General features: G+C 40.8%; 2 protein-coding genes across 7 annotated transcripts in view; one reads left to right on the forward strand and one right to left on the reverse strand.

Moving 5' to 3' along the window:
• The window catches only part of MTMR8 (myotubularin related protein 8), a 242,315-nt gene extending 224,450 nt beyond the window's left edge, over positions 1–17,865 (reverse strand). For all 6 annotated transcript variants that reach the window (XM_060407420.1, XM_060407418.1, XM_060407422.1 and 3 more), the window contains exon 1: positions 17,743–17,865. In XM_060407420.1, the coding sequence (XP_060263403.1) occupies positions 17,743–17,766 (24 nt within the window). In that variant the 5' untranslated portion in view covers positions 17,767–17,865. The remainder of the gene's footprint in view (positions 1–17,742) is intronic.
• Positions 17,866–21,007: 3,142 nt separating this feature from the next.
• On the forward strand, positions 21,008–21,469 carry LOC101111342 (profilin-2-like). Its single transcript, XM_004022031.2, has one exon. It carries the CDS (start codon positions 21,008–21,010, stop codon positions 21,467–21,469), a length of 462 nt encoding a protein of 153 aa, XP_004022080.1.
• Positions 21,470–23,120: the final 1,651 nt, after the last annotated feature.

Raw genomic sequence — 23,120 nt, forward strand, 5'->3', positions numbered from 1 at the left:
TCCTAAAATATGATGATGCTAAAGTGCTGCACTCAATATGCCACAAATTTGGAAAACTCGGCAGTGGCCACAGCACTGGAAAAGGTTAGTTTTCATTCAAATCCCAAAGAAGGACAATGTGAAATAATGTTCAAACTACTGTACAGTTGCGCTCATTTCACATCCTAGCTAGGTTTTGTTCAAAATATTTCAAGCTAGGCTTCAGCAGTTCATGAACCAAGAACTCCAGATGTACAAGCTGGGTTTTGAAGGGCAGAGGAACCAAAGATCAAATTGCCATTATTTATTGGATCATGGAGTAAGCAAAAGAGTTCCAGAAAAACTTCTGCTTCATTGACTAAACTATGGCCTCTGACTGGGTGGATGAAAACAAACTGGAAAATTCTAAAAGAGATGGGAGTACCAGACCACATTACCTGTTTCCTGAGAAACCTGTATGAGGGTGAAGACGCAAGTTAGAACCAGACACAGACTGGTTCCAAATTGGGAAAGGAGTATATCAAGGCTGTATATTGTCACCCTGCTTATTTAACTTAAGCAGAGTACATCTATGCAAAATGCTTGGCTGGATGAATCACAAGCTGAAATCAAGATTACTGGAAGAAATATCAATAACCTCAGATATGCAGATAATACCACTCTAATAGCAAAAAGTGAAGAGGAACTAAAGAGACTCTTGATAAAGGTGAAAGACGAGAGTGAAAAAGCTGGCTTAAAACACAACATTCAAAAAACTAAGATCATGGCATCTGGTCCCATCTCTTCATGCCAAATAGAAGAGGAAAAAGAGGAAGCAGACAGATTTTCTTTTCTTGGGCTTCAAAATCCCTGTGGACAGTGACTGCAGCCATGAAATTAAAAGTCCCTTCCTCCTTGGATGGAAAGCTATGACAAACCCACACAGGATGTTAAAAAGCAGAGACATCACTTTGCCAACCAAGGTCCATATAATAAAAGCTATAGCTTTTCCAGTAGTCATGTACATATGTGAGAGTTGGTCCATAAAGAAAGCTGAGCACCAGAGAATTGATGCCTTCTGCTTGTTGCGCTGAAGAAAACTCTTGAGTCTCCTGGACAGCAAGGAATTCAAACCAGTCAATCCTAAAGGAAATCAAACCTAAATATTCATTGGAAGGACTGTTAGTGTAGTTGAAGCTCCAATACTTTGGCCACCTGATGCAAAGAGTCAACTCACTGGAAAAGACTGATGGTGGGAAACCCAGAAGGCAAAAGGAGAAGGGGACGACAGAGGATGAGGTCCTTAGATAGCATCACTGACTCAATGGACATGAATTTGAGCAAACTCCAGGAGACAGTGGAGGACAGAGGAGCCTAGCATACTACAGTTCATGGAGTCCCAAAGAGTAGGACACAAGTTAATAACCAAACAACAAGAAAAGGAGCAACAGGTTAGAGGTACACATAGAAACATTAATAGATGCAAAAATGAATGGCTTAGTGAAAAAATAAGAAGCAGAATGAAATACTGAAGATATCACTAGTTACATAAATACAAATTCATGCAATTCCATCATGCTTGGAAGGATATATTCAAATATTCAGTTGAGTTCAGTTACTCAGTCATGTCCGACCCCTTTGCAATCCCCTGAACCACAGCGCGCCAGGCTTCCCTGTCCATCACCAACTGCGGGAGCTTGCTCAAACTCATATCCATTGAGTCAGTGATGCCATCCAACAATCTCATCCTCTGTCATCCCCATCTCCTCATGCCTTCAGTCTTTCCCATCATGAAGGTCTTTTCAAATGAGTCAGTTCTTCCTATCAGGTGGCCAAAGTATTAGAGCTTCAGCTTCAGCATCAGTCCTTCCAATGAATATTCATGACTGATTTCCTTTAGGATGGACTGGTTGGATCTCCTTGCAATCCAAGAAAATCTCAAGAGACTTTCCCAACACCACAGTTCAAAACCATCAATTCTTTGGCACTCAGCTTTCTTTATACTCCAACTCTCATATCCATACATGAATAATGGAAAAAAACATAGCTTTGACTAGATGGACTTTTGTCAGAAAGTAATGTCTCTGCTTTTTAATATGCTGTCTAGGTTGGTCATAAGTTTTCTTCCAAGGAGCAAGCTTTTTTTAATTTCATGACTGCAGTCACCATCTGAAGTGATTTGGGGATCCAAGAATATAAATCTGTCACTTTTTCCATTGTTTCCTCATCTATTTGCCGTGAAGTGATGGCACCACAAGCCATGACCTTAGTTTTTATATACTGAGGTTTCAGCCAGCTTTTTCATTCTCTTCTTTCACTTTCATCAAGAGGGTCTTCAATTCTTCTTCACTTTCCACCGTAAGGGTGGTGTCATCTGCGTATATGAAGTTATTGATATTTCTCCTGGCAATTGTGATTCCAGCTTGTGCTTCATCCAGCCTGGCATTTCACATGATGTACCCTGCATATAAGTTAAATAAGCAGGGGAACAATATACAGCCTTGACATACTCCTTTTCCAATTTGCAACCAATCTGCTGTTCCATGTCCGGTTGTAACTATTGCTTCTTCACCTGCATACAGATTTTTCAGGAGGCAGGTAAGGTGGTTTAGTATTACCAACTCTTTCAGAATTTTCCACAGTTTTTTGTGATCCACACAGTCAAAGTCTTTGGCATAGTCAATAAAGCAGAAATAGATGTTTATCTGGAACTCTCTTGCTTTTCCCATGATCCAGTGGATGTTGGCAATTTAATCTCTGGTTCCTTTGCCCTTTCTAAAACCAGCCTGAACATCTGGAAGTTCATGGTTCATGTATTGCTAAAGCCTGGCTTAGAGAATTTTGAGCATTACTTTGCTAGCATGTGAGATGAGTGCAATTGTGCGGTAGTTTGAACATTCTTTGGCATTGCCTTTCTTTAGGATTGGAATGAAAACTGACCTTTTCTAGTCCTGTGGCCACTGCTGAGTTTTCCATGTTTGCTGGCATACTGAGTGCAGCACTTTCACAGCATCACCTTTCAAGATTTGAAATAGCTCAACTGGAATTCCATCACCTCCACTAGCTTTGTTTGTAGTGATGCTTCCTAAGGCGCACCTGCATTCACATTCCAGGAAGTCTGGCTCTAGGTGAGTGATAACACCATCGTGATGATCTGGGTAGTGAAGATCTTTTTTGTATAGTTCTGTGTATTCCTGCCACCTCTTCGTAATATCTTCTGCTTCTGTTAGGTACATATCATTTCTGTCCTTTATTGACCCCATCTTTGCATGAAATGTTCCCTTGGTATCTCTAATTTTTTTGAAGAGATCTCTAGTCTTTCTCATTCTATTGTTTTCCTCTATTTCTTTGCACTGATCACTGAGGAAGACTTTCTTATCTTTCCTTGATATTCTTTGGAACTTTGCATTCAAATGAGTACATCTTTCCTTTTCTCCTTTGCTTTTGGCTTCTCTTCTTTTCACAGCTATTTGTAAGGCCTTCTCAGACAGTCATTTTGCTTTTTTGCATTTCTTTTTCTTGGGGATGGTTTTGATCCCTGTCTCCTGGACAATGTCATGAACCTTCATCCACAGTTCATCAGGCACTCTATCAGATCTAGTCCCTTAAATATATTTCCCACTTCCACTGTATAATCATACAGGATTTTATTTAGGTCATACCTGAACAGTCTGGTGGTTTTCCCTACTTTCTTCAGTTTAAGTCTGAATTTGGCAATCAGGAGTTCAAAATCTGAGCCAAGATCAGCTCCCAGTCTTGCCTTTGTTGACTGTATAGAGCTTCTCTATCTTTGGCTCTAAAGAATATAATCAATCAGATTTTGGTGTTGACCATCTGGTGATGTCCATGTGTAGAGTCCTTTCTTGTGTTGTTTGAAGAGGGTGTTTGCTATGACCAGTGCATCCTCTTGGGAAAACTCTATGAGCCTTTTCCCTGCTTCATTCTGTACTCCAAGGCCAAATTTACCTGTTACTCCAGGTGTTTCTTGACTTCCTACTTTTGCATTCCCATCCCCTATAATATAAAGGGTATCTATTTTGGGTGTTAGTTTTAAAAGATCTTGTAGGTCTTCATAGAAACATTCAACTTCAGCTTCTTCAGCATTACTGGTTGGGGCATAGACTTGGATTACCGTGATATTGAATGGTTTGCCTTGGATACGAACAGACATCATTCTGTCGTTTCTGAGATTGCATCCAAGTACTGCACGTCAGACTATTTTGTTGACCATGATGGCTCCTCCATTTCTTCTGAGGGATTCCTGCCCGCAGTAGTAGATATAATGGTCATCTGAGTTAAATTCACCCATTCCACTCCATTTCAGTTTGCTGATTCCTAGAATGTCGACGTTCACTGTTGCCATCTCCTGTTTGACCACTTCCAATTTGCCTTGATTCATGGACCTGACATTCCAGGTTCCTATGCAATACTGCTCTTTACAGTATTGGACCTTGCTTCCATCACCAGTCACACCCGCAACAGGATGTTGTCTTCACTTTGGCTCTGTCACTTCATTCTTTGTGGAGTTATTTCTCCACTGATCTCCAGGAGCATGTTGGGCACCTACTGACCTGGGGAGTTCCTCTTCAGTGTCCTATCTTTTTGCCTTTTCATACTGTTGATGGGGTTCTCAAGGCCAGAATACTGAAGTGGTTTGCCACTCCCTTCTCCAGTGGACCACATTTTGTCTGAACTCTCCACCATGACCCGTCTATCTTGTGTGGCCCTACATGGTATGGCTCATAGTTTCATTGAATTAGATAAGGCTGTGGTCCATGTGATTAGATTGGTTAGTTTTCTGTGACTGTGGTTTCTGTCTACCCTCTGATGCTCTCTCTCAGCGCCTACCATCTTACTGGAGCTTCTCCGACCTAGGATGTGGGGCATCTCTTCACAGCCCCCGCTCCTGACCTTGGACATGGGGTATCTTCTCAAGGCCCTTGCTCCTGATCTTGTTGCCTGCATTGCACTGAGTGGTGAGTGGCCAAGAGGAGATATCCCACATCTAAGGAGGCAAGGGGGAAAGGGGGTAAGAAAACCAGAAGAGAGACAAAAGGGTACCCTTAAGGGGTGGCTGGGGGAGGGGAGGGTCTCCCACACTGAGAGTGACCCACCCATACTGATGGGATCAGCAGGGACTAGGAGAGACTTTTCAGGGATTTGATTGGAGCAGTCAGTATTTCCCCTGCCTGCTTGGGCCCAAGCAAGTCTTCTGGGGTCCCTGGCATAAACCTCCACCCTCTTAGGCCCCCTCCAACTGTGCTGAGACTAAGCCCCACCCCCAAAAGCCACTGTAGGGCCTTTTCATGCAGCACTGGTTCTGAACCTAGCCAACCATCTAAGCCCCAATCCCCAGGCCCAGGCTCCACTCCTGTATAATCACCACTGCCCCACAGTCAAGGCTTTTTCTGGCCTTTTTAAAAAAAAATATTTATTTATTGCTATTGTGTGCTTGTTGCTGTTTCATTTACATTTTTCTTCTAATATATATATATATTTTATTTTTCTAATTATGTTCTTTATGCTTTGTTAGTGATTGGCTCTTTTTCTTCTGCACTGCATAGCTTGTGGAATCTTGGTTTCCAGGCCAAAGGTTAGGCCTCAGCTCCTGTGGTGGGAGAACTGACTCCAAGTCATTGAATGAATTTAGAACCTCAGACCCCAGGGAATATTAATTACAGTGCATTCTCCTGGAGGTCCTCATCTCACCACTGAGACCTGGCTCTACCCAACCACCTGAAAACTCTAATGCTAAATGTCTCAGGCCAAACCAGTAAGACACAAACACAGCCCTATTCATCAAAAAACAAACAACAACAACAACAAAATAAGACCAAAAAAAAATAGGTTACAGACGAAGGAACAATGTAAAAACCTACAAGACCAAATAAATGAAGAGGAAATATGCAACATACCTGAAAAGGAATTCAGAATGATGATTGAAGATGATCCATAATCTCAGAAATAGAATGGAGGCAACAGATCAAGAAAATACAACAAATGTTTAACAAGAGCCAAGAAGAACTAAAGAACAAACAAGCAGTGATAAACAACTCAATGTGGGCAAGCTCAGTCGTTCAGTCATGTCTGACTCTTTGTGACCCCATGGACTGCAGCTTGCCAGGCTCCTCTGTTTTTGGGATTTTGCCAAGCAAGAATACTGGAGGGGATTGTCATTTCCTTCTGCGGGGGATCTTCCTGACCAAGGGATCAAACCTGCAGCTCCTGCAGCTCCTGCTCTGACAGGCAGATGTTTTACCACTGAGCCACCTGGGAAGGCAAACAACCCAGTAGCTGAAATGAAAAAAAAAAATACACTATAAGGAATCAATAGCAGGTTAATTCGGAGAAGGCAATGGCAACTCACTCCAGTACTCTTGCCTGGAAAATCCCATGGATGGAGGAGCCTGGAAGGCTGCAGTCCATGGGGTTGCTAAGAGTCAGACACGACTGAGTGACTTCACTTTTCACTTTCATGCAATGGAGAAGGAAATGGCAACCCACTCCAGTGTTCTTGCCTGGAGAATCCCAGGGACGGGGGAGCCTGGTGGGCTGCCATCTATGGGGTTGCACAGAGTCAGACACGACTGACACAACTTAGCAGCAGCAGCAGTAGCAGCAGCTTAATTGAAGCAAAAAATGAATAAGTGAACTGGAAGATAGAATAGTGTTAAAAACTGCTAAGGAGCAAAATAAAGAAAAAAGAATGGAGAAAATTGAAGACAGTCTCACAGACATATGTGCGACAACATTAAACACACCAACATTCAAATTATAGGGGTCCCAGAAGAGGACAAGAAAGAGAAAGGATCAATAAAATATTTCAAGAGCTTATCATCAAAACATTCCCTAACATGGGAAAGGAAATAGCCTCCCAAGTACAGGAAGAGGAGAGAGTCCCATACAGGATAAACCCTAGGAGAAATACAAGAAGACACATAATCAAACCAACAAAAACTAAATAGAAAGAAAAAATGTCAAAAGCAGCAAGAGAAAAGCAAAAAAATAACATACAAGGGAATCCCCATAAGGTTAACTGATTTCTCAGCAGAAACTCTGCAGGCCCAGAAGGGAGTGGCAGGACATATTTAAAGTGATGAAACAGAAAAACTTACAACCAAGATTATTCTACCCAACAAGGATCTCATTCAGATTAAACAGAGAAATCAAAAGCATTACAGAGAAGCAAAAGCTAAGAGAATTCAGCACCACCAGACCAGATTCACAAGAAATGCTAAAGTAACTTCCATAAACAGGAAGCACAAAAGAAGAAAATGACCTACAAAAACAAACCCAGAACAGTTATAAAAATTGTAATAGAAACTTGCGTATCGATAATTACCTTAAATGTAAATGGATCAAATGCTCCAATGAAAAGACAAAGATTGGTTGAATGGATACAAAAAGAAAACCCATATATATATATATATATATATATATGTCTACATGAGACTCACTTCAAACCTAGGAATATATATCACATATATATTCAGAATGTGAGAGGATGGAAAAAGATACTCCATGTAAATCCAAAGAAATCTGGAGCAGCAATTCTCTTATCAGTTAAAATACACTTTAAAATAAAGACTATAACAAAAGATAAGGAAGGACACTACATAATGATCAATCTAAGAAGATATAACAATTTTAAATATTTATGCACCCAACATAGGAGCACCTCAATACACAAGGAAAATGCTAACAGCTGTAAAAGGGGAAATTGACAGTAACATGATAATAGTGAGGGGATTTACTACCCCAATTACACCAATGGACAGATCATCCAGACATAAAATTAATAAGAAAACAGAAGTTTTCAATGACACAATGGACCATAAAAATTTAATTGATATTTATAGGACAATCCACCCAAAAGCAGCAGAATACACTTTCTTCTGAAGTGCCCATGGAACATTGTCCAGGATAGATCATATCATAAGTCAAAAACAAAGCCTCAGAAAATTTAAGAAAATTGAAATTTATCAAGAATCTTTTCTAACCACAATGCTATGAAATTAGAAATCAATCACGGGGAAAAAAAACTGTAGGAAATATAAACACATGGAAGTTTGTAACACTGCGCTGCTGAATATTCAACAGATTACTAAAAAAAAATCAGAGGAAACTAAAAATATATTAAAACAAATGATAATGAAAACATGACGACCCCAAACCTATGGGATGCAGCAAAAGCAGTTCTAAGACAGAAGCTTATAGCAATTTAATCTCATCTCAACAAATAAGTAAAACATCATATAAACAATATTAACCTTACATTTAAAGCCACTAGAGAAAGAAGAACAACAAAAAATACTCCAAAATTAGTAGAAGGAAAGAGATCATAAAGATCATAGCAGAAATAAGTGAAATATAAACAAAGATAATAGCAAAGATCAATAAAACTAAAAGCTGATTCTTTAAGATAAAATTGATAAAACTTGACACAGAATCATCAAGAAGGGGGGAGAATTCAAATCAATAAAATTAGAAATGAAAAAGAAGTTACAACTGAAACCACAGAAACACTAAGGATCACAAGATACTAGTCATAAGCAACTAAATGACAACAAAATGGACAACCTGGAAGAAATGAACAAATTCTAAGAAAGGTACAACTTTCAAAGACTGAATCAGGAAGAATTAGAAGATATAAACAAACCAATAAAACGTAATGAAATTGAAAGTGTAATTTAAAATCTTCCAACAAACAAAAGCCCAGAACCAGAGGACTTAACAAGCAGATTCTATCAAACATTTAGAGAAGAAATAACACCTAACCTCTCAAACTCTTCGAAATAATTACAGAAGGAGGAAAATTCCCAAACTCATTCTACAAGGCCACCATCACCCTGATACCAAAACCAGAAAAAGACATCACAAAGAAAGAAAGTTACAGACCAATATCACTGATAAATATAGATGCTGAAAATCCTCAACAAAATAATAACAAACAGAATGCAACAACACATTAAAAAGATCATACAACATGATCAAGTGAGATTTATCCCAGGGATGCGAGGATTTTTCAGTATATGCAAATCAATCCATGTGATACACTATAGTAACAAATTAAAGAACGGAAACCATATGATCATCCCAATAGATACAGAAAAAGCTTTTAACAAATTCAACACCCATTTATGATAAAATTTTCTAGAAATTTAGCATAGAGGGAATCTGCCTCCACATAATAATAAACATATATGACAAACACAGTAAACATCATTCTCAAAGCTGAAAAACTGAAAGCATTTCCTCTAAGATCAGGAACAAGACAAGGATAGGCACTCTCGTCACTATTATTCAACATAGTTTTGGGAGCCCTAACTGTGGCAATCAGAGAAGAAAAAGAAATGAAAGGAATTCAAATTGGAAAAGAAGTCAAACTGTCACTGTTTGTAGATGACATGATACTATACATAGAAAAGCTTCAAGATGCCACTAGAAAACTACTAATCAATGAATTTGGTAAAGTTGCAGGATACAAAATTAATGCATAGAGATCTCTTGCCTTCCTATAGACTAACAATGAAAGATAAGAAAGGGAAATTAAGGAAACAACCCCATTTACCATTACAACAAAAAGAAAAACAATACCTAAGAATAAACCTACCTAATGAGCCAAAACACCTGTACTCAAAACTATAAAACGCCAATGAAAGAAATCAAAGATAATACAAACAGATGAAGAGATACACCATGTTCTTAGACGGGAAGAAGCAATATTTGAAAATGACTATACTGCCCAAAGCAATCTATAGATTTAATGTGATCTCTATCAAATTACCAAAAACACTTTTCACAGATTTTTTTAAAATTACAATTTCTATGAAAACACAAAAGCCACTAATAAAATAATCTTGACAAAGAAAAATGGAGCTAGAGGAATTACACTCCCTAACTTCAGACTATACTATAAAGCTGTAGTAATCAAGACAGTATGGTTTTGGCACAAAAAACAGAAATATAGATCAATGGTACAGGACAGAAAGCCCAGAGATAAACTCACACACCTATGGTCATCTAATCTATGACAAAGGAGGCAAGAACATACAAAGGAGAAAAGACAGCCTATACAATAAGTGGTGCTGGGAGAACTGGCCAGCCACATACAAAAAAATGAAATTAGAACACTACCGAACACCATACATAAAAATAAACTCAAAATGGTTTAAAGATCTAAATATATGGTGAACACTATAAAACAGAGGAAAACATAGGACAAAACTCTGCCATAAATCAAAGTAAGATCTTTTTTTTTACTCATCTCCTAGACTAGAGCTATCACAATATTGTAAAGTAATTATCCTCCAATTAAAACAAACTTAAAACCCCCCCAAAAGAAAAACAAAAATAAGCAAATGGGACCTAATTAATATCTTTTAAACAGCCTAGGAAACCATAAAGAAGATGAGAAGACAATCCTCAGGATCGGAAAATATATTTGCAAACAAAACAATGGATAAAAAATTAACTTCTAAAATATACAAGCAACTCATGCAGCTCAATGTCAAAAAAACAAACAAACAAACAAACAGCCCAATCAAAAAATGGGCAGAAGACACAAATAGACATTTCTGCTTTATTGACTATGCCAAAGACTTTGACTGTGTGGATCACAATAAACTGGAGAATTCTGAAAGAGATGGGAATACCAGACCACCTAACTTGCCTCTTGAGAAACCTATATGCAGGTCAGGAAGCAACAGTTAGAACTGGACATGGAACAACAGACTGGTTCCAAATAGGAAAAGGAGTACGTCAAGGCTGTATATTGTCACCCGCCTTATTTAACTTACATGCAGAGTACATCATGAGAAACGCTGGGCTGGAAGAAGCACAAGCTGGAATCAAGATTGCTTGATCAACAACCTCACATATTCAGATAACACCACCCTTATGGCAGAAAGTGAAGAGGAACTAAAAAGCCTCTTGATGAAAGTGAAAGAGGAGAGTAAAAAAGTTGGCTTAAAGTTCAACATTCAGAAAATGAAGATCATGGCATCTGATCACATCACTTCATGGGAAATAAATGGGGAAACAGTGGAAACAGTGCCAGACTTTATTTTTTGAGGGTACTCTCAAATCACTGCAGATGGTGACTGCAGCCATGAAATTAAAAGACTCTTACTCCTTGGAAGGACAGTTATGACCAACCTAGATAGCATATTCAAAAGCAGAGACATTACTTTGCCAACAAAGGTCCATCTAGTCAAGGCTATGGTTTTTCCAGTAGTCATGTGTGGATGTGAGAGTTGGACTGTGAAGTAAGCTGAGTGCCAATGAATTGATGCTTTTGAACTGTGGTGTAGGAGAAGACTCTTGAGAGTCCCTTGGCCTGCAAGGAGATCCAATCAGTCCATCCTAAAGGAGATCAGTCCTGGGTGTACTTTGGAAGGACTGATGCTAAAGCTGAAACTCCAATAGTTTGGCCACCTCATGCAAAGAGTTGACTCATTGGAAAAGACTCTGATGCTGGGAAGGATTGGGGGCAGGAGGAGAAGGGGACGACAGAGGATGAAATGGCTAGATGGCTTCACCGAGTTGATGGGTATGAGTTTGGGTGAGCTCCAGGAGTTGGTAATGGACAGGGAGACCTGGCGTGCTGTGGTTCAAGTGGTCACAAAGAGTCGGACACGACTGAGCAACTGAACTAAACTGACATACAAATGGCCTAGAAGCAAATGGAAAGATGCTTGACAGCATTAATTATTAGAGAAATGCCAATCAAAAGTACAATGAAAGACTTCCCTGTTGGTACAATGGATGGGAAAACACCCGCTAATGCAGAGGACACTAGTTCGATCCCTGCTACAGAAGAATTCCACATGCCATGGATCACCTAAAGGCCATGTGCCACAACTACTGAACTCCCACTGTAGAGCCCAAGAGCCACAACTACTGAGCCCACATACTGCAACTAATGAAGTCTGTATGCCTAGCATCTGTGTTCCATAAGACACTGCAATGAGAAGCCCCCGTACACAACAAAGAGTAGCTCCCATTCACTACAATTAGAGAAAGTCTGCATGCAGCAATGAAAACCCAGTACAACCAAAAAGAAATAAATTTTATATATATACATATATATATATATATATATCAGTTCAGTTCAGTCACTCAGTCCTGTCTGACTCTTTGCGACCCCATGAATTGCAGCACGCCAGGACTCCCTGTCCATCACCAACTCCCGGAGTTCTCTCAGATTCACGTCCATCCAGTCAGTGATGCCATCCAGCCATCTCATCCTCTGTCGTCCCCTTTTCCTCCTGCCCCCAATAAACTACAATGAGGTTTTATCTCACACCAGCCAGAACAGTCATCATCAAAAAATCTATGAACAGCAAGTGCTGGAAATGGTGTGGAGAAAAGGGAATCCTCTTGCACTGTAGGTGAGAATGAATGTAAAGTGATACAGCCTCTATGGAGAACAGTATGGAGGTTCCTTAAAAAACTAAACATAGAACTACCATACAACCTAGCAACTCCACTACTGGGCATATACCCTGAGAAACATCATAATTCAAACAGACACATGTACTCCAGTGTTCACTGCAGCTCTATTTACAGAAGCCAGGACATGGAAACAATTTAAGTGTGCATCAATAGATAAATGAATAAAGAAGATGTGGTACATATCCACATTGGAATATTAGTCAGCCATAAAAAGGAACAAAACTGGGCCATTTGTAGAGATGTGGATGAACCTAGATTCTGTCATACAGAGTACAGTAAGTCAGAAAAAGAAAAAGTATCATATATTAACACATGTATGTAGAATCTAGAAAAATCGTACCAATAAACTTAGGTCCAGGGCAGGAATAAAGAGGCAGATGTAGGAAATGGACATGTGGACACAAGCAGAAAGGGGAGGCTGGGATGAACTGGAAGATTAGGTTTGACATAAATGTACTATCAAGTGCAAAATAGATAGCTAGTGGGAACCTGCAGTGTAGCAAAGAGAGTTCAGGTCAGTGCTCTGTGATGACCTAGATTGGTGGGATGGGGGTGGGGGTGGGAGGAAGGTCCAAGAGGGAGGGGATATAGGTATAAATATGGTTGATTCACTTCATTGTACAGCAGAAACTAACATTGTAAAGCAATTATACTCCCATAAAAATAAATGGCCCCTTTGTTTTAGCTGCTACAACAACTGGCAATTATAAAAGTCTGGAGACATTCCAAAGACAACACTGAAGAAGGAAAGGAGAATTGACAGACCAGTAGAGCTGCTATGGCAGCAGCATTACAAGATTCAAGCTCCGTACTTGGGAGGACACCTGCTGCCCATCTAAGGAACAGAGATGAGCTTCTGAATGATGCATATTTGATCAACATACTGGGCTTTGGTATATGCTAAAGTGCAACTCTACTCTTAGTGAAGTCACTCAAGAAACCACACTAAAATTAATACATTAAATTATTCATTGTGGGAACTGATAAAATGACAGCCTGGGAAAAACAATACTTTTGGAAACCTTCTCCCAAAGTAATGCCTGAAATATGTCCGAAGTGTCAGATCTATCCTAAGTAGAACCCAGAAATACCTATTCATACTTCTCACAGCCACTTTCTTTTGCTTCCTGGTCATTTTGAAATCTGGCAAGTGGATTTTACCTCGCTATCTCCCTTTCAGGGATGCAAATATGTTCTGATGATAGCATGCATGTATTCCCATTGGGTGGAAGCCTTTCCTTGCAGATGAGTAACTCCCCTTATAGTAGCCAAAACACTGTTGAAAAGGATTATTCCTACTGAGGGAATTCCCCTGGAATTACATAGTGATAACGGTGCCCATTTTATTGTACAAATTCTAAATGCTATTGTAAAATCTGGCCTCTGCTACATTTCCACTGTAACTATCATCCTCAATCTTCTGGTACAGAGGAAAGAAACAAAGATGTAATCAAAACTGAACTGGCAAAAATCTCTGAGGCTATAGGCCTTCCTTGGCCTAAATTGCCCTATTAAGTTCTATTAAACTTCATATCTATAACCTTCGGAAAACACAAACTGTCACCATTTGAAAAAAAATTATTGAAAAATCCATGATTCTTGATTTAAGACTATAAAATCCCCTTCTAGTCAAGGGAGATCTTTTACATTATTGGCAAAGTCTCATTAAAACTGACCCCGAAGTGAGGCAAATGGCCCCTAATAAGGATGGCTTTCCCAAGACTTTGGACAAGGCTGGTACTCTCCATGATCCCCATCAATGAAATCCCTCAAGTTAACCTTGTTCTAATTGCTGCCATCATAGAGTTGTTACATCTCCTTCATTATGTAATAATTGATGATGCATCAACTTGCTTCTCCTTCTTATAGACATATTGTCAAGGAGTGAAATTTTTCATGAATAGGTTTATGGCCAGGAAAGAACATTTAGAGGAAGTGACCCTGGTCCTTTGGTTCTTTGATTTTGACTATAAAGGACTAGACAATTGAATTTTTGGGACTCCTCGTTGAAGCTACAGTTTTATTAATGTGCTTTGTCCTACTACATAGAGTAGGCATCCTCCATGAATGGTAATTCTATCTTATATTAACCCTGCTGGGAATAAGCCTGTGGCTCCAATTCTTGGCCATTTAATTACTCTATTTCACTTGGGACTCTTTCACTCACCAAGGCCATGAGTTACCATTAGTCCTCTTTATATTAAAATGGCTGATTTTTCTTGGGATAGTTTTTACTAGAGTTATATTATTAGCTCTCTTAATATCCATCTGGACTCTTTATACCTGGGAAAATAATGCCTTATTCTGCATTTCCGAAAGTCTAGCCACTGGAGGAAATCTAACAAACTGTTGGATATGCCATCAGCACCCTAATCACTCGCTGAATACTGGGATCCCCTTGCTTTGGCTATCTATAATCTTACTGGTAACTCTCTACCATATGTTATTCAGAACTCATTTACTTGAATTCACAGTTCCCTTTCCTTGTTTTCCTTGTTTGGAACCAAATAACCCCTCAAACAGTTCCTTAGGAATATGTGTTCCAATGAGAACCTGTGGTTATCCAGAAACATGAGCTCCAACTTCCAAACACCCACTTTTATTTCACTGTTCAACAACAAAATATGTTCTCATGGTAACCCCCATATATTCCAATAAGGAAGGCTTCTAGGCTGCTCATATATAACCAGCCCATGGTTGAATTTCACCTTTGACGTCTCCTTTCTCTGTGCTCCAGTGAAGTTGCTCAGTCGTATCCAACTCATTGCGACCCCATGGACTGTAGCCTACCAGGCTCCTCCATCCATGGAATTTTCCAGGCAAGAGTACTGGAGTGGGTTGCCATTTCCTTCTCCAGGGGATCTTCCCAACCCAGGGATCAAACCCAGGTCTCCCGCATTACGGGCAGATATTTTACCATTTGAGCCACTGGGGAAGCCCTCCATCTATGTATTTATGGTTGGAAGGTCGCCACCTAGGGCATATCCTGCCTCACTGCCCTAACACCAAGTTCTAATGTGCCCTAGGACTTTTAATCAGAGAAGGCAATGGCAACCCACTCCAGTACTCTTGCCTGGAAAATCCCATGGGCGGAGGAGCCTGGTAGGCTGCAGCCAATGGGGTCGTGAAGAGTCAGACACGACTCAGCGACTTTACTTTCGCTTTTCACTTTCATGCATTGGAGAAAGAAATGGCAACCCACTCCAGTGTTCTTGCCTGGAGAATCCCAGGGACAAGGGAGCCTGGTGGGCTGCCGTCTATGGGATCTCACAGAGTCGGACATGACTGAAGCGACACAGCAGCAGCAGAAGCAGCAGGACTTTTAATAGCTCATTTGACTGTTAAATTTGTCAGAAATTACCAAATGGCACATACAGTCTACTTTCTGCCTCTGCCAAGAAACCCCTTCTGAGGGATTTCAAAGGTTCCCAAGATTTATCTAAACTACACGTGAGTTGGTGCCACAGACAAAATTATTCAAAACCCCTCTGCTATCATAGCAGACACAGCTAATGCCACAGTTAAAACATTAAGCGCCCAAAAAGACTTCCTGAATTTGCTTGCTCATCTTGTGTTAGATAAAAGTTTTTCCTTGGATTACCTTCTAGCAGAACTTGGAAGAGTCTGTGTCATCTTAAATACCACCTGTTGTACCTGGATAAATGCCTCTGGTACAGTAGAAACTCAGATTGGAATCTTACAAAACAAGGTTACTTGACTTCATTCTGATAGTGTTAATACTTCCTTAATGTTTGGTTTGTTTAGTTGATTACCCTCAAACACTGGATCTTGGTTCAAAACTGTTTTGCAAACTGGGTTATTACTGTTAATAACTGCTGTCAGCTTCTTTATATTGATAAAGTGCTTGCTTAAATTGATTACTTCTATATTTAACCATTCTACTGCTCAGCTGACACTCATCCAAATCGATATACTTGAGGCAGCACAACATCATGTTGCTTCCAGTGAATTTTCCAATCTATCCACTGATTCATCACAAACCACCCTCTAAAGGACATGATGGACCTGGAGCAGACAACCAATTCTGGCTATGTGGGAATAAGAATTGCTCCAATGATGTTTTCTTCAGGAAAAGGCACGGGCAAAAGGGGGAACTGTGAAAATAACTATGTCAGGAATGACTAAGACATGACCTGAAGACCTCCGTGTTTGCTACCAATGCTGGACTTTCGCTGAACACTCTAAATTAAAACTGCTGAATAGTTGCTGAGTTGCTAAAAGGAAAGATTGATGTTTAGAACTAGACTTTATCTTCCTAAATAATTTTACCCTCCAATCCAAATTGTTGGTAAACAACTTGCATAAATCTGCATTGATTTCCCTCTTCCTGTAAAAACCCTAGCCATTTTCCCCTAGTGGGACACTATTCTGGTTTCTTCTAGACTTTCTGTGATCCCTGAATTGCAATTCTAAGACCCCAAATAAACTACCTTTATGCCTCTTCACAGTTAGTAATCCTTATGTTGATATGAATTTAAATTAGCCTGGGCCATATCTCCTACGATCGATAGAAAAAATTAAGCAGAAACTAGTTGTAACCCTTCCCTGTTCTCAGCCTGATAGTAGAAAGAAAACTGACAGGAAGGAAGTGAGTTCGCAAAGTTGGGGTAATAAAGAGTAGTATCTGGAAAGAAAAGACGTAGAAGAGGCTCTAACTATGGCCAACTGGCCTAGCAATATCACCTCTACGTTTTTTCTTCCGGGATGAGCAGAGCCAGGTCCACTCTGTTACACCTCTTTCCTATAGCCCAGCTTGGGGCTGGACAGATGCTCTTGCTCCCAAACCCACACGTGCAAGCTGGGGAGCTGGAGTGATGGTCTGAGCAACCGTTGGGGCAGAAGTCAAGAGGAGGGCAGGGGAACCCTGGATAAAGGAAGTAACCCTCTGGGAGGCAATGCCATGCGGGGTATTCAAGAAAGGCTGTTACAAGTGCAGCAAGTCTGTATAAAAGGCTGGAGTAAAGGGGTGTATGAGGTAACCGCTGGGGAGCCAGGAGGAGCTGGGATCGGAGGAGACAGGACAGAGAGGGACCCAGTAGGCAACCACCCAACGCGGAGGCGGCGTCAAGTGAGAGAACAACTGGTACAGAACCACCTCTCCTTTGCGTGCCGCAGCCGCCTGCAGGCAGGTCCCAAGGAGAAGTTCAGTTTGGGTGAAACGGGTTTGAACCGAGGAATATTACTCCGGTCCCGCGCGGAAGAGGGCGTCAAAGAGCACCCTAAGGGTTGAGAGGGTGTACCTGGGCTTGCGGCTGAGCATCGAGAGGGAATCCCCGGCTCCCAGCCTCGCTGATCTCTTCTCCTTACCTTGGGCACCGTGATATGGTCCATGGCCGCGGTTCCCCACACCCGAAAGCCTTAGTGCAATTCAGGCTGCTGCCGCCACCACGGTTCTAGCAACCTTCTTGCCCAACCATGGTTCTAGACCCCGCCCTCCCTCTCGTGCTTCAAGTTCTCGTCACCTGATCCTCGCGGAGGCTTCTCTCGCGACACTTCGCCTTCAGCCGCTAACGCCATCTTGCTTCCTGGCAATGCCCTTTTCTTTGTGCGGTCCTGTCAAAATGCCATTCCTTTGGTAGGGGTGTGTACCCAGTAACATCCGACTCTTAGCGACCCTTTGGATTATAACCCACCAGGCTACTCTGTCCATGGGATTATCCAGGCACGAATACTGGAGTGGGTTGCTATTTTTTACTCCAAGGGATCTTCTCTACCCAGGGATGGAACCGGAGTCTCTTGAATCTCCTGCTTTGGCAGGCAGATTATTTACCACTGCACCATTTGGGAAGATAAACTACTAAATATACATTCTAGCTTTCTAAGAACACTTGGTTTAAATAAAATCCAGTGATTGGGAGCTTTTTTCCTATAGTTTAAGGGCAAAACTATTAGGATTGTAGACAGGAGGCAGAACAGTAACATTAGGCTCACAAATATTTCTAGGACTGCTTCCATTTTCTTAAGAGAGAGGGAGAGGGTGAGATGATTTGGGAGAATGGCATTGAAACATGTATAATATCATATAAGAAACGAATCGCCAGTCTAGGTTCGATGCAAGGTGCAGGATGCTTGGGGCTGGTGTACTGGGATGACCCGGAGGGATGGTGTGGGGGGGAGGTGGGAGGGGGGTTCGGGATTGGGAACAAGTGTACACCCTTGGCGGATTCATGTTGATGTGTGGCAAAACCAATACAATATAGTAAAGTAAAATAATAATAATAGCAATAATAATACATAATTTTTAAAAAAACTTCAATTGAAAAAACAACAGTTTGTCCTAGTTCAGACTTCAGGTTTGGCCCAGGAATTCTTAAGTCCCAGACTCAAGTGCTGGCACCCTTCTCACAACCCATGATGCTGTAAGGATTCTGAGTACCGATATCATTCCACTATTCTTTAATGTTAACAGAGATGGCACCAGTCAGAGATAACATAGACTACTCTGTGGTGATGACTGAGTTTCTGAAGAGCTTCCTGTGAGACCTTGGACAAGTCACTATAGCATATTTTTGAGATGGTTTATATTTTCTTTTCACTCCTCTCAACCAGGGGGAGTCTACTTTCATAAACCTAGTTAAAGCCTGAACTATTAGAGTAGCCTCATAACTTTGTCATCAAAGATGTGGGAAAGGACCAGAGACCCACAAGACCTCTCAGATGAGGTGCAGCTACTCTGTAGTGTTCTCTGAATCAGGCTTATGATGGCAAAAAGAACAGTCTGGGAGTTGAAAAACCTGGATTTTACTCTCAGGTCTGCTACTAACTTGCTGTGTGACCTTGGGCAAATCATGTCACCTCTCTGGGCCCTGTATTCTAGGTGAAACCTCTATCTTCCCTAAATTATTGACATAGTTTTGTCACCATGTTTTGGCCCTGGTTCCCCTAGAATCTGTCCTCAATATGGCATCTTCCAGACTCTAGAATCTATAGTGATGTCACTCCTTTGCTTGAAACCTACCAGTGGCTCTCCATTTTGGAGTAAAATCCAAATCTTTACATGGCTTAAAATAAGCCTACATGTGATCTAAGCCTAGTGCCTCTCTGACTATATCTTCTATGACCCTTTTCTTTCTCTCTTTATGTTATATTGATCTTCTTTTTGTTTCTCAAATATACCATACCTTCTCCTGTCTCAGAAGCACTTGCTGTTCCCTTTGCCTAGAATGCTCTTCCCTCAGATATCCATATGCTCACTCCCTCATCTCTGTTGGGTCTCTGGTCAAATTCACAATGTCAGATAATCCTACTTGAGCACTTTATATCAAATAAAACCACCACTAATTCTTCCCCAGAATTCTCTATTGTCTTAGCTTTTGTTCTTTATATTAATAATTGTGAACACCACCTGATATACTATAAATGTCCTTGTCAGTTATTTGTCTCCCCTCTAGGATGTCAGCTTCATGAGGCCAGGGACTTTTTGTTCACTGATAGATCTTCAGAGTCTGGAACAGACCTGGAACACAGTAGGTATTCAATAAATATTTGTTGAATAAGTAAATTTTCTAAACTACCCCAAATTTTCTCTCCATTAACTTTAGCCATTCTTCCTAACAGTCCCTACTTAAGGCAAGTTAGGGTCATTTCAGAGGAAATTAAGGTGGAGATGGTGATTTGTCAAAGGTTTCAGAATAATCATGTCAGATTGGACCCCCACAGAGGTAGATAGCACCTGGGACTAAGAAGGAATATGTGGAAAGAAAAAGTATTAGATTCATAAAAAAATTCTGTGAAAGGGATTCTATTATCATTTATTATTTTTTTGTCTTCTACCATTATGATGTCAGCTCTGTGAGATTTTTCTCTGTTCACTGCTATAAACCAGTGCTTGGAAAAGTACTTGGCAGATAGTAACTGCTTGATAAATGCTTGCTGAATGACTAGATGAAAACGAATTACTCTAGACTCACAGCTGGTGTGGGCCAGAGGATAAACAACTAGATGGAAAAAATCTGAAGACAGAAAATCATTAGGACGCTATTATGTCCATCCAAAAAGAGGTGTAAGCCAGTGGGGCCGTGGGGTTTTTTTTACTTTGTACCTAGAGCTCAGGTCTCAGATTAGCCAACATCTGCATACTAGTTGCTGCACTAAATCTCACTTGTCCTGCTTTATATCCAAACCTCCAACTCAAATATTACTCAGTTATATTCTACATTGAGGGATTTTCTGATGTTGGGGGTTGGTGTTTCTCCCATGGTATCCTAGGGAAGTAAGTAGATGTGCTTTGTCCCAATATCTCACTAGCTGGAGATACAACCACTGAAAGCTACTGCCAAAGGTCACCCATGATGTGGTGAATTATGACTGTTTAACAAGTCACAAAGCCTTTGTGACCTCACTCCTGCTCCAAAGATAGCTTGATAAGTCGCAACAGAGGGCAGCTGGGGCATAACTTCACACAAGTCATCAAGACCTCCTCCACTGTGCTGCTGGGGAGAGGCCATCAGAAACAGACTATATTTTTAGCTTATTTCAGTCTCATCTTGAGCCAACTACCAACAAACTTCTTTTGAAGACCTACTTGCCAGAAATCACTTTATTCATCATTTAGAGACAGCTTACCTGAATCATGCAGTGCATAGGGGATATCAGTGAAGAAGTCTGGCAAGACTGCATCACCCTCTTCCTACAGACTGGGATGTGCTGTGATGCGGCAATAATCACCAATTCCCCACCTTGGTTGTTAGCTTCTTATCCTGAAGGCAACCTGTTCCAACTGACCCAGGAAGAAATTCAGATCTTGCTGGCGAGAGAAGGGAGAGAGAAGTTGTTTCTTCAGGGAATCACTCTTGCAGGGACCAAATGCTTGTTGATCCGGGACAACCTATACACTGAGGGCAACAACACCATGGATCTCCGCACCAAAGGCCAGAGTCGGGGCAGCCAAGCAGTGACGGTAGTTCAGATCGAGTCTGTATACCTTGTGGTGATGGGACAAAAAGGAACAGAAGGAGGGCCTCTCAACCTCAAGGCTTTTGAGATGGCGGGTTACATCAAAGAGGCCATTCATCAACACATGGCCCATTTCTAAGTAAATAAAAAGGCCTTGGTGTTTGACCTGGAATTTGAATTCAATGTTATCTGATTCACCTTCCAGATTAACAGTCTTGAAAATAAAGGGAAATTCCAGATCAGGTTTGGAGATGTGTGTGTGTGTGTGTGTGTGTGTGTGTGTGTCTGTGTGTGTGTGTGTGTCTGTGTGTGTGTGTCTGTGTGTGTATGTTTAAGCTTGTTAGGAGAGGAGCAGATTGGGGAGTGAGTATTCAAGCATTTGAGTTTCTGCACCTTTTTTACACCTAGAACAACATCTCTCCCATCTCAGCACTTGGAGAGAAGAGTACTGGACTTGGAACTAGAAAATCTTGGTTGCACTCCCAACTTTTTTCTAACTATGGTATCTTTCTCTCTCAGTTTCTTTAACTCAGTTTCCTTATCTGTACAATGAGGAATGTACTATGTCTCTAAGGGCCCTATAAGTTCTGGAAATCTATGATTTTGTAATAATCACATTTATCCTTCGAAATTCAGCACAAGTACTACCTCCTTAAGGAATCTTTCTTTGCCTGCATCAACCTTTAGGGCTGACCCTAATTTGAATTACTATAGTACTAACTCTATGGGTAATTTGTATGTACTTAATCTTACTCTGCCCAGCATGTCTTGGATGATTGTCCCATAATCTTGTTTAACTTTTCACACACATATTAGTTTTGTTTCCCAACTTTATTATAATCTGCAAAAAAACAAAAAGCAAAACAAACAAAAAACCAAAAAAAATGACAGATGGTTTGCCTTCTACTTCTCTCTTTCCCTTCTAGGGTAACCCATCATGAGGCTTTGGGAGGGGAGTTGGCTATATGAATAAAATCAATTATCAGGAAAAGAGAAAATTTTCAAAGTGGGGATTCTGCTACATGTGGATGATCCAGGGTATTTGTGGGTAGATTTTATTCTTCCAATTTGTGACTCATCTTTGGACTATTTATCTGCTCATTGTTGTCACCATCAGGGAAAACATGGGTGGGCAGAAGCTAAGAAAGGAGGTAAAAAGCTCTAACTATTCCATCTGGCTTGTTGCTAGCTACTCTGGACAAGCTGGTGTGAAAGAAGACAGGAATGAGATAGATGAGATTGAATAATAAACCATAGCACTTCTTGTCTGGAGAATTCCATGGACAGAAGAGCTGGGCAGGCTACAGTCTATGAGGTCACAAAGAGTTAGACATGATTGAGTGACTATCACTCATTTGACCCTACCGCCATCAGGAGCAGTAATTATGGAGAAACTTCTTCTCGGTCAATTTCAGGGAACGGCGTCAATATATACTCTCACAAGCCTATAAAGGTTGAAGTTTAAAAATGGAGGTTGTCAAAAATCTGTTCTATTCAATACAGATATAATGTTAGTCATGCTGCTGCCAAGTCGCTTCAGTTGTGTCTGACTCTGTGCGATCCCATAGACCACAGCCCCCCAGGCTCCCTCATCCCTGGGATTCTCCAGGCAAGAACACCGGAGTGGGTTGCCATTTCCTTCTCCAATGCATGAAAGTGAAAAGGGAAAGGGAAGTTGCTCAGTCGTGTCTGACTCTTAGTGACCCCATGGACTGCAGCCCACCCATGGGATTTTCCAGGCAAGAGTACTGGAGTGGGGTGCCATTGCTTTCTCCAATGTTAGTCATATA

Source organism: Ovis aries, chromosome X (genome assembly GCF_016772045.2).
Source record: "Ovis aries strain OAR_USU_Benz2616 breed Rambouillet chromosome X, ARS-UI_Ramb_v3.0, whole genome shotgun sequence".
NCBI lineage: Eukaryota > Metazoa > Chordata > Mammalia > Artiodactyla > Bovidae > Ovis > Ovis aries.